Consider the following 16,380-nt stretch of genomic DNA (forward strand, 5'->3'; position numbering starts at 1 on the left):
AAGCGAACGTAATATAAAGGATTTAAAAATCCACTTTGAAGAAGTGCACCTCCTTCAGGGAAGGAATCCGTGGCTTTGGCATTAGAGGTACACGCCACCTGTGATTCCACTCATCCACTGAGGTGGTGAGATGTTAACTACCTCTCCTGGTATACAGGAATTTGTGGGTTCGATTCTGACCCTGACGCCTGCACATTTGAAGTTTGCGTATCTTTATCCCCCAGGTAAAGTTATTTTTTTTTCTTCAGGTCCTCCGGTTTTCCCCCCACATTTAGAAACATGTTTTTAGAGTATTTGCCTGCTTTAATTTTCATATTAACCACTTCGTTGAGCTATGCGTGTCCAGGTCGCTTATGAAAAGGGGCTATATTAACATACCTGTCAAGCCCTTATCAGTGCTTACCTTATTACAGACCAATTCAGACCTTATTGGTCACCCGGTGCCCTATTAAATCTCAAAGTTCATCCTACAAAGTCCCATCACAAGGGAGACACACAAAGAAAGACAAAAATGCCCGTATTGAAACGGCTGTACGCCGAAAGGACCTGAAAACTAAATTTCATTGGAAAAAAATACGGTTAAACCGTATGGGTTGACAGGTATATATGTATGTCTCTACAACTATTACTCGCTTAGTTTTAGATTCACCCGTTCACTAAGATGCGAGGCTGCAAATAGCATCGTGCAATCTTTTATTTGTCCGCAGCAAAAACCAGACGAAAACTGCCCGCAGGAGCCTGGATTCGAACCGGCGAAAATCAGACTCAGAGGCAACCCAAAGGCAGAGAACCAAACACTGTGGTGAAATAAACGGACCACACCATCTGAAGAAAACCATGACAAACACGAGACAAAACCCATTCAACAACACCACAGGGAATTAATTGAAGTGCAATCTTAACTTTGGAGTGGCTGTACAAACTGGTGTAGTATAATGGATTCCTGCTAAATCCCATATAAGCCACATCTGAATGACATTGCCATTAATAGTCTGAAGCCCACTTGAGTCCGAGTTTAAATCCAATACTGTTTAGTGAGATTCCCACTTACCAAAAGCAACTCTTTATTATGCCAAATACCAGGCATGCAATTAGTACAATTCATAGCCATGATTGAATTAACACATTAACAAGTCTCCTTTGTCATCTCAATTGTAGTTTCTCACTTTTCATGCCACATTTGCAGTTATGTTTACGCTATTTGCATAAATACATTGTATTTTTGCATTCACATTTCATTTTACACGCAATTAGATGCATTTATCGTGATTATAATCTAATTTTAATCCATTAATCATTGTATCATCACATGTCTACTCAATAGCATATACGCATTTGTAGTAACTCCGATAATTTTATTGGCTCGTAAATTTTTTTCCCCCATCGCAGCGCTAACATCAAACTGGAGCTCCACACAGCCACAGGGCAGCATGAGTCAAAGGAGCAGCAAGTAACGCTGCCCTGGGTTGCACACCAGGGGAGAAAATGAAAATAGCTGTTACGAAAAAAAGAATAAAATAAAACAAATATTAAGGTTTTTTTCACTGATCTGTGCTATTAATGTAATTTGTGTACGATTCCAATAATTTTTATAGTCAAAATCGCCAAATTTGCGGAGCTCCGCTGCAAATACAGGGAGACACGAGAGGTGAGGCAGCGACGCGCTCAGCCTCCCCTCTGATTGCGCAACCCCTCAGTAACTGGATGTACCGCGGGCAATAAGCGCGTGCCTGTTACTATCTCAGTATGTCACCAATGTAATGTTTATAGACCCCTTCATTTCATGTCCTCGCCTTCCATACTCCAGGAAACTTATTTCACGTATGTGTATAAAGATATTTAGGCTCGCTGGTCTCGTCATGAAACTGCAATGAAAAAGCACCAGGGGAGGCAGCTATCACATCTGCCTCACTGAGGGGGACGTGTCTAACACGCCTCCCTCAGTGAGGCCACACCCCTCCATGAGGCCACACCCCCTGTGTGTGAATCTGGCTCTGACACTAGCCAGTGCCTCCCCAGCCATTGACCTCACCGCACATCACTGTTGCACACATGGGGTTGTACAGGCCGTCAAGGCTGCAAGAAAAAATGTGTGCAGCAGGCCTTTAACTGAGAATATACAAGTGCAGGGTGAAGTCAAAACGGGCTAGGTACCTCCATATTCTCCGGATTAAAAAAAAAACCCTCCAGAAAGTAAGATGCATCCCAAATTTGTGAACCCGGTGTCAACAAAGTTATGCAAGTTTGATCACACTCACCTACCGGAATATAAGACGCAACTTTTGTTTTAAATTACAGGGGAAATTTGCTCAATCCGGAAAATACGGTAAATGTTGTCCAGCCCACAAGGCATGCAAAACCACCACTGAAGATACACACCATCAGAAAAGCATTTCTAACAGTTTCCATATATTTTAGTTAGCTCTTTTTTAATAAAAATAGCAATATTCAAACATGTTGCAGCTACATTTCCCCCTCCCATTAATTACATCCCCCTTGCAGAGGCACAGAGCACATTTAAATTCAATTCAAATCCCCACACAGAGAGCAAAGCTGCACATCACGTGGAATGACCCGAAAGAGTGCCACCATTGGCCTCCACATGGCAACCTTCAATTGTCTTACACAAACACAATGTCCATTCTTTGGCTGTGCAAACAACATTTTTTTCCCAGTGCCTATCTACTGAATAAGCTTAGAAGAGCTGGGCTGAGTAAATTAAGTGCAAAATAAATGTTTACATTATAATTCGTGACCAGACCGAGCCAATCAAACACTCCACACAAGAATCGTGGCTGACGGCCAGAGATTTAAATCAGATCTACTCAATGCTGATGCAAACACCAGCATCAGAGAACCCTGGGCCACTCCGATGAAACATTGTGAAATTAATCATTAATTTAACGAAGTGCCAGAGTTAATTAATTATTCAAAACCACTTCTTGGTAAATCATAATTACGCAGGGAGAAGTTATTCATTTTTAGAAATTTAGTTGTATATCATTTTCAGATGACATTTGGATGACATGGTGGCACACAATATGCTATTCTTACAAATCATGCCACGGAATATTTAAAGTCCATACTTCAGTACAGTTGGCTTTGAACATGCCAATGTCCCATAGAAGTTACTTGGCGGTTATAGCAGGAACTTTAGTGTAAACTCAATTGCAAACCAGTTCAGTGGTGTGGTGAGTGTGCTAACCCAGAGGCTACCAAGGCTCTTTGTCGATTACATCAAGGCCTCCATAATACAGGTTTTTTTTGGGTTAGATCGCGTAAATATATAATTCTGTCGTTAAACCCGCCTCTATTTGCCAATCAGGCGATGTGCCACAATTATGTTCTTGTACGGCACACAGAATTACAACCGATTCAGAAGGTGATTTTATCTGATTGGGGTAAGGAAGACAAGTAACCCGCAGCTATAGCATATATACACAAAACAAATCCTATAAACACACGTGGAGTTGGGATTGCATCGCAATTAAGGACGGTTTAGACTTTAGAGCATTCAATGATTTGCATCATAGAAGAGAAACGAGGGGAAAAATTGGAGAGGTGGAGCAGCAAATAAACAAATGGGAAAATAGGCAGTGGAGTATGGTATTTACTGAACTGGAAGCAATAATATGGTCGATATTTGCTATTCAATCTGATACAAATCGAGTACGATTTGTCTAAAAATTACGGCAGCTAAAGTTACGCGATTGCAGTTTCCTAAACAGGAAATTCTAGGCAGAGGTACGCCTTCATCACCAGCGAACAAATTCAGTGATGAGAAAAAATAAAATACAATTTCAAATCCACCACAGCATCAATTCCAGGAATTAAGACATTTTGTACAGAACGAGCCACACCTGAAAATGAGATTAACTATTACAGTAAACATACACTGAATTCTTAAGCTATGTCAGGAGACACTGTGCGAGGCTTACTTCCAGGCTCACCAGGCCTTTCTCAATTTAGCTGAGAGTAGATTTTTGAAATAACCTAACACAATCTTTATAGTCCATCTTACAGCAGAACGTTGCTTTTAAATTTCATAATGACCAGGTGGCTTTAGCGGGAATCGAACTCGAGTGTACCGAGTCAACGGCGAGCATGCTAACTGCTCGGTTATCCAGCAGCATACATAACTATTCACATCGCCCTCTGCTGGATTAAAGGCCGATATATCAGCACCAAATAATCCTGATTTTTATTTTGTAGAACAATCACTTTGAGAAGGGGTGGGGGAAACCTATGGCGGCACAGATTAATTTTCACACGGCCCATGACCACGAGGACCCAGAACTTTGAAATGGCCACAAGGTATTTATCCGATGCTGCACGCATCTCGAATGAATAATTATCTAGTCACTAGAATGGAAGATTTTCAACCTTATTTGAGTAAATTCGGTCACTTCAACCACTACAAAGCTCTCTTTATTCCAGGTCGACACGCAAGTTATTTGTTCGCATTATCAAATGCCTACGAAAAGGTGCGTGGCACTGCGTGGCCCACCAAAGGCAACCGAAGGTCCGACTCGGCCCACGGTAAGGAGAAAAATCACCCCTGATTTATATCCTTAGCCGCAGTTCAGCAGACAGCCAAACGGCGTGGGCGTGCCGACACACGGGTTGCGGCGATCCTTGGAGACGAGCGAGCTGGCGAGTAGCGACTGTTTTGTCAGCAGCAGCGCCGCGCCGGCTGACCCGCTCCACGCAGCTGGAACCCGGGCCGATCCGACGAGTCCTGGCTGCCAGGAGGCACGCGCTCGCCTACACACGCGCAGGTACGGGTATGCACAACGGTGGACAGACATGGCACGTAAGAAGGGAACGCGTTAATATGACGACACACGAGGAATGTTGAACTTGTGCAAATAGGGTCATGTGGATGTGTACAGGTGATGCATGTGATAGACATGTAAGGGCCACACAATACACAGGGGACACGCGCACAGCGGACCGACACACATGCATAAATGTAAACATAAAGAACACATATTCTTGGTTCTTTCGGTAAAAGAACCAAGAATATGAATCCCTGCAGTCACGAAAGCTTTAAATCAAAATAAAGAACACACTTAAATCTGACACACAGGACACAAATTATACATGTGACACAAGGGAGACACACATGGAAGGAACACACACATACCGATATATATAGAGAAGTGTGTGGGATGGTGCTACAGACAAAACCAGTGGTCACACATGTAGACGGTATGACATCATAATATGATGCGACATCACAACGTCCGTACACTGAGACCTCCTTTACCAGTGGCAAAATATAGTGATAGGTTTTTACCCTTTCAACTGGTACAAAAACTGACACCTTTATACAAGGCATCATGTTTGCAATAACTACAACACAAGCAGTCAAAATGTAAACAAAAAGAAACAACTCTGATAATGATATGCACTGTCCTTGAAGTTGATTGGTCCACACCCGAGACACCTTTTCTTCGAGCCTAGTCTCCATTGGTGTTGGACCAGATGACGCCTTTTGGCCAATCAACTTCAATGACAGTGTATATCATTATCATTATCAGCGTTGTTTCTTATTGTTTGCATTTTAACTGCTTGTGTTGTGGTTATTGCAAACATGATGCCTTGTATAAAGGTGTCAGTTTTTGTACCAGTTGAAAGGGTAAAAACCTATCACTAAACGTCCGTACACCTTACAGAATGGCGTTAAGACATCATGTGGCCCGTCAGGACATGCTAGCATAAGTACATGGCTCGCTTGAAAATTGTTGGGAACACCCTGGTGTAGTGCATGGGGTGGCGGTAGCGTTGCACGCACTGATGCGAGCAAAGATCTCGCAGATGTTGATGGCCGACTTGGCGCTCGTCTCGATGAAGATGGCGTCGATGGAGTCGGCGTAGTCTCTCGCATCCTGCACGGACACCTCCCTGCGCACCCACGCACGCACCATCACCACAACTGCACCATACTAACACCAACACCATCGGCATCACCACAGCACAGTGCACATACAGGATATCAGCAAAAGTCAGGAAGCATTGTAATTTTATGAGATTCTGCGATCCCCGTTTGTGAATTTCTGCACGAGACATCCCCCACAAGGGTGGAGGAATGGATGGAGAGTTCCCTCCGAATGGCTACTCAAGATCGCTGGACCTCACACCTCTCGACTTTTGTCTGTGAGGGCATTAGACGTCTGTCATTTTCAACAACCGACCCAAACACATCAAATAACCAAAGGTAAAAATACGAGCCAAGTGTGCCAAGACGTGCATGGAAGAATGTCTTCACTCAGTGTGACCATGCCTAATTAACCTGCATTTAAAGTTATAAGTGTTGATATTCAAACATAGCTATACACTAGAGACTGTGGACATGATGAGTAATGTTCAAGGCAGCATGGTACAGAATGCTGTGGTTATGATGTACAGCATAACAGCATTATGTCATTGTATGGTGCGACTATCATAGCACAGCGTTCTGTGGTTGGCATATAGAGAGTGTGATAACAGTAGCCTGGGGTAGTCTGGTGTGGCTGGTACGGTACGGCGTGCAAATCTGCGCATACCTCATGTCATCCAGGTCACACTTGTTGCCTGCGATGGCGACGATGATGTCCTGGGGCCCGTGCTGGCGAAGTTCCCGCACCCATGACTTTAGCATCTGGAACGACTCCTGGCACCCAGAGACACAAGGACATGCTGTTACAGGAACACAAGGACATGCTGTTACAGGAACACAAGGACGTCCTGTTGCAAGAAGACAGACGTAGAGACAGAGACGCAAGGCCACAAGTACACAAAGACACAGGAATTGGATGACAAATCTGGATTGGGCAGACAGTAGAGTGAAAGCGAACGGCTTTGCCCAAGCAGGTGATTGAGGGAAAATTCTTTGGGAAAAGACCGCAAGAAATAAAAAGAATGGCTACACGAGACAATGCTCAACAAGATGAGGACAAAGAGAGCAGCTGAAAGCAGAGTGGAGGAAATTGTGCCTCGGACCTGTCCATAGACAGAGCACTTAATGATACGGATTGATTTAGTCAACAAAAATAATTCTCAGAACAATGTCATGGGCTGTTCGGGCTGTTATTATGCTCTTGTTATCAGCAATTTTCACACCTGTTACAAGGCAGCAGTGTAAAATTACTCCTTTTGAAGCAATTGTGACCGGAAAGTAATCCGGAAGCGAGTCCTGACTTCCAGTAAATTCAGCAGTGGTAGCGGATGCCCTCACCTCCTTGGTGATGTCATAGACGATCACGGCAGCAGGCTGACCCCCGGTAGTACATGGGTGCCAGCGAGCGGAACTATGGGGCACAACACCAGCACCAGAACACGCAAGTATGAGCACAACAACGACAATAACGATTTACGTCAATACAGTGATTTACACCGTGGGGCTACGTCGTGGGCAGCAGCGAGAAGTGCAACGCGATCAAACATGCTTCTGTGCTCCACATGCGTATGCTCCCTAGCTCCCACCACCAAGAGAATCAGAAGTTCATTTTGCGAGTAAATACCGTTGAGCTATACAAGTCTTTTGCAAGGGCGACTTGGCCACCAGTCGCCAAAAACCCACAATGACCAGCATGGTGAAGCATGGTCAAGTAACCCTCACGACTTGCACGTCGCGGGGAGGCCCTCATTCAGCGCCAGATTGACACAAGTTTTTGTACGTGTGTAACGGTGTTATTGGGCCAAGATGGGCCGTTCTCATGCTGTAGCCGGCAATACCGGCCTCATGCCAATAGGGGGACAACAGAGGGACTGAGCCCAGTGCTGAGAGTCTATGCGCCATAGGGTCCAACGGTTACCCTATGGACCAGTATGTAAAAGGAGCAAACCCCAGACTCCAGGAGGGTGGGACTGGGGGATGACATCATCCCCGGATCCTTCTCGAAGGTTCGAGAAGGAAGGCGTGGCCGGGGAGGAGCGAGCCATGGCTCTGTATAAAGGCCGGACATCTGGACGGTCCCGGGATTCATCGTTCAGCTAAAGACAAGAAGCCTCCTGAAGACTGAAGAGCCCCGAGGGCAGAAGCCGTACTCCTGGCAAGGGTCGGCTCCAGCTTGTTTACCAGTGAAGATTCAAGCTTCACTCGCGGAGGAATCGTAGATTATCCAGTGAGAGGCGTAGTAGTCTGGAGAGTAACCTCCATAGTGTATCGGGTGTGAGGGGGCCGTTACCTCTCTGTGTTAGGTGCTAATTGTTAAATAAAAACTGTGTTGCCTCAGAGAAGCCTTCTTCTAGTTATTCAACCCACAACACGTGTGTAGTGATATATAATGGGTCACTACGGCGCCTAGCGCCATCTACCTGACAGAGAGAGGAATTGCATGTGTAGTAGCCCTCTGCCAGCAGAGGACACGATGTCATGGAAGAGGTCTCCAGGGGAGCATCCATTCTGGGGGCTGGCAGAGTAGGGGGCATTTGAGGATGTAGTAGCTCGATTGGCAGGCAAGGGCACGTGATAGGACAGGGTAAGGATGTGGGCCAAAGGTGACAGAAGGGACATGTGGTAGTACTGGCCCAGAATCTTCTGGGAAGTTCCAGAAGGGGGCGTGGCCGAGGGTGGAGCCAGGCCACGCTGGGGGGCATAACAGGGAGGTCCCGGGGTCCCATCGGGGCTGTCTGCTGGAATGGAACCCGCCGTGTTACATCTTCTCCTCGGTCTCCGGTCTTCGTGCTCGGCATCGTGGGTCAGGCAGTGTGCCGACTGACTTGACCCGTTTATATAGTTACCCCGTTTTGGTGACTGGTTATGTAGTCACCCCGTTGTGGTCGTAGAATAAACGTATAGCTTCCTGAATTTCTGTGTCCTTCAAGTGAACCCACTACACGTGTACGCAGTGTCGATATGCATTCACATTTCAAGACAGTTATAAGTAGGGTGGGGGTGACAGGGCAGGGAGAGACACTGTCGCAGAATCACTGTAATGAACCAAACAGGGCCCAGGACCAACAACAATGAGCCCAGGGCAGCCAGGGCAGCGAGGGCAACACCAACAAGTCCCAAGGGATCCTAGGGGGAGGCTGAAGCATGCGTCCCATGTAGTCAAGTAAACATGTGCTCATGTGATATGACTGCACTAAAAACTCAGCTGCCAGGGGTTCGATTCCCAACGGTGACTACTAACTTCATTGGACAAGTGGCACCTAAACCAGTTCATCCTCAATTAGGTTGATTCAGCCTGAAATAAATACTTGGTGCAATGTGCATACATCATCAGTGAGGCTCGATTTTGGCCCCACGACCCTCTCTCATGCACTCTAAAGCCTTAACAGGTGCTCGCTAGAAGCCCCTGTCCCAACATTCTGCTTGTTATACATTGGATTGATGTATGCGAGTGGGTATACTCACACGCTCCTGCCCAGCTGTGTCCCATATGAGATACTTGTGAACCTCGTTCCCTTGGGGCACCGTCTTGGTCATGAAGGATGCCCTGAAGGCAGAGAAACCACAAATGGGTATATTAATCCTTTCAGTGACAATGTCACAAGTTTCAGGCCCATGACATTATTCATCCAAGGCTTCATCTTAAAAACTCCCAAGGTGTTGGGCCTGGCCGGTGGCTTGGAGGTCATTAGGCTCCCTCTGCAGAGATTCTGGGTTAAAAATTTTGGGATTCAGTAGCCCGTGATGAAACCAGGTGCTGACGTAGCGAGTTGATTTGTCTCAACTGGGCCACCAATTGTTGCATAGAAAATCAAAACATTTTAACTTGACTGCCTTAGCTTCTCGTTAGTAAAAACAAACTGTTTGGCTGTGATGCTGACATATTAAAGAGCGTATGGCAAAGTAGCCCGTGATGAAACCAGGTGCTGAAGTAGCGAGTTGATTTGTCTCAACTGGGGCACCAATTGTTGCATAGAAAATCAAAACATTTTAACTTGACTGCCTTAACTTCTCGTTAGTAAAAACAAACTGTTTGGCTGTGATGCTGACATATTAAATGGCGTATGGCAAAGTATCCCCCCCTACCGTGAAAAGGATAAAGGCCACCTGAAGGATTATTTCATGAGAAGTCTGTTATGCGGCCATTCTCTGACACATGCGCTATCCTGCACTATGATATTTTCAATTGGATTATCTTAACCTCATTGAATGATATCAACAGCACGGGTGAAATAAATTTGAGAAAAATAGATCTTTACACAACATTCCAAAAAAATACATTAGGCTCCTCATTTTCATACAGTATGAGCTGCCGTTCTATTAATAATTGCCAAATAATGTATTTATTCAAGAAAGTACTTTTTGCAAATCGGAAACACACTGCATACACAAGGAAATATTCCGTCTGGAAAAACGTTTCCTCTTCCATACGCTGGCACCTCTACGTTCCACGAAACTCCACGCAAGTCCAATTAAGAGCCAGGAAAGCAGAATAACACAACTCAACCAACGGGGCAGGAAGCTGGGGGAAGGGAGACGGGGGGGGGGGGTGGCGGCTGGAGGCTGTGGAAGTATTGAGTCATGGAGCCAGCCACGACGCACCCGATGGTTGGGTTGATGTTGGGATCAAAGTTGTCCTGAACGAAGCGGCACACGATGCTTGACTTGCCCACCCCGGTATCCTGGATCACGTGGCACAACAAAAAATTGCAAACACCATCAACAATAACGGTTTAGATTTGAAGCTTTCGTGACTGCAAGGATTCATACTCTTAGGTTTTTTCGGTAAAGTCACGTAGGTAAGAAATAATAAAATTAAAATTAATAAAAAAAATATATATAAATCTTACTTTTATTCTTTTTTTACCTATGTGACTTTACCGAAAAAACCTTAGAGTAATAACGGTTTAGACTGATAGCCTGGGTAAGAAGAGAGCGTTCCATTTGAATGTCAATTAGTGTAATTATGGCCACGCATCCACATGCTCAAAGCCACATACTTGCCTACTTAAACGTGTAATGTTATAATTGCGCTCGTCCATATAACCACTTATCCACAATCATACACAACCACTCCAACTCCCCACCGACACATAACGTACATTATTTACCACACTCGCCTATATACACACATTCACCAACATGACCTCATATAAAAGCAGATTCACACACACTTAAAAAAATCACACTATCCCACAATCACATTTATCACGTAAGGGGCCCACAATCTCACTCTCATCCATGTCTACAGACTAATAGCTACACATACTATAAACGAGTCAACCAAACAACCACATAGCCACTTAAATAAACTACAACTTCAATTCGTCATTAAGTGGCGATGACGTGAAACACGGCGTTTGTGCCAGGCTAGGTACACCTCGAGGCCACGTGAAGTGAGGAAGGCTCGCTGACAGGCCACGGGGACAGGCCCAGGTGTTATGATTTGATTGAATGAGATGATTACAGACTCGTATACAAAACCAGACGCTAGAACTACTCCCGATCGCCTTTATCTTCCCAATGTGTATTATTACAATCTGCACCAGGTACTAATTTAAGGCCGAGTCAGGCTAGCGGAGGCCCAGCACCGATCAGATAGCGCTCACCACTGATGTAAGCTGTGGCCAGGAATCAAACCTTACCACACTACAGATAAACTGGACACCTAAACGCACACATTACAAAAACAATTCGCGACACCACGAAACCGCACACACCCACAACCACACACAGACACAGATCCCCTGTGTAGAATACACCGGTTGTTGAAGCAAAGCCTGTGAGCGAGCACATAAGCATGCCGAAATAGAGCACAACCAAACACACACACACAACACACCACCACACAATCGCACACAAATAACCATACTTCACCACTATTTTGAATCCTCGACCGAACCCACCCAGAGCAGTCAAACCTTCAACTCTCACGCTCAACCACGTACTGCGTCAACAACAACAACAACACATCACTCGCATAACCACACGAGTCTAATGCACACGAGCATATGACCACACACGCACAAAGATAAAGATCCTCTTCTTGGTTCTTTCGGTAAAGTCACGTAGAAGGGAAGTAATAAAATAATAAAAATAAAACATAATAAAATTTGTGAGAATAATTTTATTATGTTTTCTTTTTATTATAATAAAAATAAAACATACTAAAATTTGTGAGAATAATTTTATTATGTTTTCTTTTTATTATTTTATTACTTCCCTTCTACGTGACTTTACCGAAAGAACCAAGAAGATGAATCCCTGCAATCACGAAAGCTTTAAATCAAAATATAAAGATCCTCCGTGTTGATTTTAACAGGAACGTCGTGGAAAGTGCTGTTAGCGAGCACCAATTAAGGCCATTAAGCTGCTGTTCGCTCGCCTATGAAGGCCGCCACACTTGACCACTCACCCCGAACAGATAAACTTTTAATTCTCACCTACAAGCACCGATTCAGCCATGCGACTTACAAACCAAATATGCCTCGTGTAGCCCTTTAACAGCAGAATGCCGGAGCAAGTGATGTTGGCGATCAGCTACCAAGGCCGGCACGGCCAGCACCACGCCCAGTCGGCGTTGTTGCTGTTCTCTTCAGTGGGGGTTGCTGACACACCAACAACACCACCACCATCATCGCAAACGGGCACTCATTTGAGGTCGAGTCGACCTAGGGGAGACCCCAAGACACGGTAGCCCAGGTCGCTAGCCACAGTGCACGACCGCTTCCCACAACACTACTTGTACACACAGCTATACACATGCACCCACGCACATACACACGATAATACTTCACACATACATACAGTCATACCCACGCACATACACACAATCATACTTCACACATACACACAATCATACTTCGCACATACACACAATCATACCCACAATCATACTTCGCACATACACACAGTCATACTTCGCACACACACACAGTCATACTTCACACATACACAATCATACCCACGCACATACACACAATCATACTTCGCACATACAATCATACTTCACACATACACACAGTCATACTTCGCACATACAATCATACTTCGCACATACACACAGTCATACTTCACACACACACACAATCATACTTCACACATACACACGATCATACCCACGCACCTACACACAGTCATACTTCACACCTACACACAGTCATACTTCGTACATACACACAATCATACCCACGCACATACAGTCATACCCTCGCACATACACAGAATCATACTTCGCACATACACACAATCATACTTCACACATACACACAATCATACCCACGCACATACACACAATCATACTTCACACACACACAATCATACTTCACACATACACACAGTCATACTTCGTACATACACAGTCATACTTCGTACATACACACAGTCATACTTCGCACATACACACGATCATACTTCGCACATACACACAATCATACCCACGCACATACACACAATCATACTTCACACACACACACAATCATACTTCACACACACACAATCATACTTCACACACACACACAATCATACTTCACACATACACACAGTCATACTTCGCACATACAGTCATACCCTCGCACATACACACAGTCATACTTCGCACACACACACAGTCATACTTCGCACATACACACAGTCATACTTCACACATACACACGATCATACTTCACACATACACACACTCATACTTCGCACATACACACAGTCATACTTCACACATACACACACTCATACTTCGCACATACACACAGTCATACTTCGCACATACACACAGTCATACTTCACACATACACACAGTCATACTTCACACACACACTCATACTTCGCACATACACACAATCATACTTCACACACACACACAATCATACTTCGTACACACACACAGTCATACTTCGCACACACACAGTCATACTTCGCACATACACACAGTCATACTTCGCACATACACACAGTCATACTTCGCACATACACACAATTATACTTCACACATACACACAATCATACTTCGCACATACACACAGTCATACTTCACACATACACACAATCATACTTCACACATACACACAGTCATACTTCGCACATACACACGATCATACTTCGCACATACACACAGTCATACTTCGCACACACACACAGTCATACTTCGTACATACACACAGTCATACTTCACACATACACACAATCATACTTCGCACACACACACAGTCATACTTCACACATACACACAATCATACTTCACACATACACACAGTCATACTTCACACACACACACAATCATACTTCGTACATACACACAGTCATACTTCGCACACACACACAGTCATACTTCACGCACACACACACAGTCATACTTCGCACATACACACAGTCATACTTCACACATACACACAGTCATACTTCGCACATACACACAATCACACTTCGCACATACACACAGTCATACTTCGTACACACACACAGTCATACTTCGCACATACACACAGTCATACTTCACACATACACACAGTCATACTTCGTACACACACACAGTCATACTTCACACATACACACAGTCATACTTCGTACACACACACAGTCATACTTCGCACATACACACAGTCATACTTCACACACACAGTCATACTTCACACACACACAGTCATACTTCGCACATACACACAGTCATACTTCGCACATACAATCATACTTCGCACATACACACAGTCATACTTCGCACATACACACACTCACACTTCACACATACACACAATCATACTTCGTACACAGTCATACTTCGCACATACACACACTCACACTTCACACATACACACAATCATACTTCGCACATACACACAGTCATACTTCGCACATACACACAATCATACTTCGCACATACACACAATCATACTTCACACATACACACAGTCATACTTCACACATACACACGATCATACTTCGCACACACACACAGTCATACTTCGCACATACACACAATCATACTTCGCACATACACACAATCATACTTCACACATACACACAATCATACTTCACACATACACACAATCATACTTCGCACACACACAGTCATACTTCGCACATACACAGTCATACCCACGCACATACACACAATCATACTTCACACATACACACAGTCATACTTCGCACACACACACAGTCATACTTCGCACACTACACACAGTCATACTTCGCACATACACACAGTCATACCCACGCACACACAGTCATACTTCGCACATACACACAGTCATACCCACGCACATACACACAATCATACTTCACACATACACACAGTCATACTTCACACACACACACACTCATACTTCGCACACACACACAGTCATACTTCGCACATACACACAGTCATACCCACGCACACACACACAATCATACTTCAACAAACCACTGGACCCCGGCAACTCACCCCGAGCAGGCAAACCTTGAGCTCCCTAAGCGCCATGGAGACGCCGCATACAGAACTCGCGTTCTCTTCCTCACCAGCTTCTTCTACTACCCCCCCTACCCCCGCCGCTTCTTGTTCTTTATCGATAATAAACACAGATAAATAGACGCACACTTCAACGCTCGCGACGCCAATTCGAGGCGATCATCACGGAAGGAGCCCGCGGCCCGGCACCACTCCGCTGCGAGCGACACGGAGATGCACTTCACTGTACGGGACTGTACCGGAAGTCTGCGACCCTCCCTCCCACAGTGCAGTGCGCGTACACACGCGCACATGCACGGCGCGTCAATCGTCCGATGCCAATTTGACTGATTTGAAAACGATAAGGAATTTGCGGTAACGTGGCACCGCTTTGTCAATGAATGGCAACTGCTGGATGAAGGGCTCCCTCTATCTCTCTCTTCCACACCGCGCTGATCATGGATGAGATTGGGGGGTGTTTTTTTGGTTGTTATACTTCACCCCGTTGGTCGGTGCGGGTTGTGTTGAACGGTGAGGTTCAGTAGTCTCTCCGCAGCTGATGTTTAGCCATGTCCGAGAATCGAGCTCAGTAGTACAGACTACATTGGTTCATAACGCAGTGTGCTAACCACACAACACCACATCAGACTACATTGGTTCATAGCGCAGTGTGCTAACCACACACACCACCGCTCCCATCGCTGTGTAACTTTGTTCGTGGAACGAGATCGTGACCTTCGGCATCAGTGTCTGATGCTCAATGAGCAAGATTAAGGCATCTTAATGGTTCGTTTTACCGGGGGCTCAGCCAGATTTAAGCACTCTCAAGTGTTCATTGTTTGTACCTTAGACTTAAATAGCCAAAAGCGCAGCGAGGATTCAAGATATGTACCTGCGGCTCATACAAAATAAGGCACCATTACTGTTCAACGTGATTTACGCCTCGATTCATGAAGCCAGACAAACGCATTGGAGGGATTTTTTGGGGTTCAGCGGAAATGCCTGAGTCTGGGCATATAATGTGAATTAAGTTGCCCCGATACAAACGTTTTGCTGAAAACAACACGTGGTTCCAGCA

General features: G+C 45.0%; 1 protein-coding gene across 1 annotated transcript; it reads right to left on the reverse strand.

Moving 5' to 3' along the window:
- Nucleotides 1-676: 676 nt before the first annotated feature.
- Nucleotides 677-15,553, reverse strand: RAB22A (RAB22A, member RAS oncogene family). The gene is given in 8 exon segments (XM_061549356.1): nt 677-4,764; nt 5,798-5,907; nt 6,549-6,655; nt 7,220-7,252; nt 7,254-7,292; nt 9,347-9,428; nt 10,484-10,563; nt 15,300-15,553. Coding segments are annotated over 8 exon segments (579 nt in total). The 5' UTR covers nt 15,336-15,553; the 3' UTR covers nt 677-4,672.
- Nucleotides 15,554-16,380: the final 827 nt, after the last annotated feature.

Source organism: Lethenteron reissneri, chromosome 10 (genome assembly GCF_015708825.2).
Source record: "Lethenteron reissneri isolate LAM-NWPU_2019-01 chromosome 10, ASM1570882v1, whole genome shotgun sequence".
NCBI classification, from domain to species: domain Eukaryota; kingdom Metazoa; phylum Chordata; class Hyperoartia; order Petromyzontiformes; family Petromyzontidae; genus Lethenteron; species Lethenteron reissneri.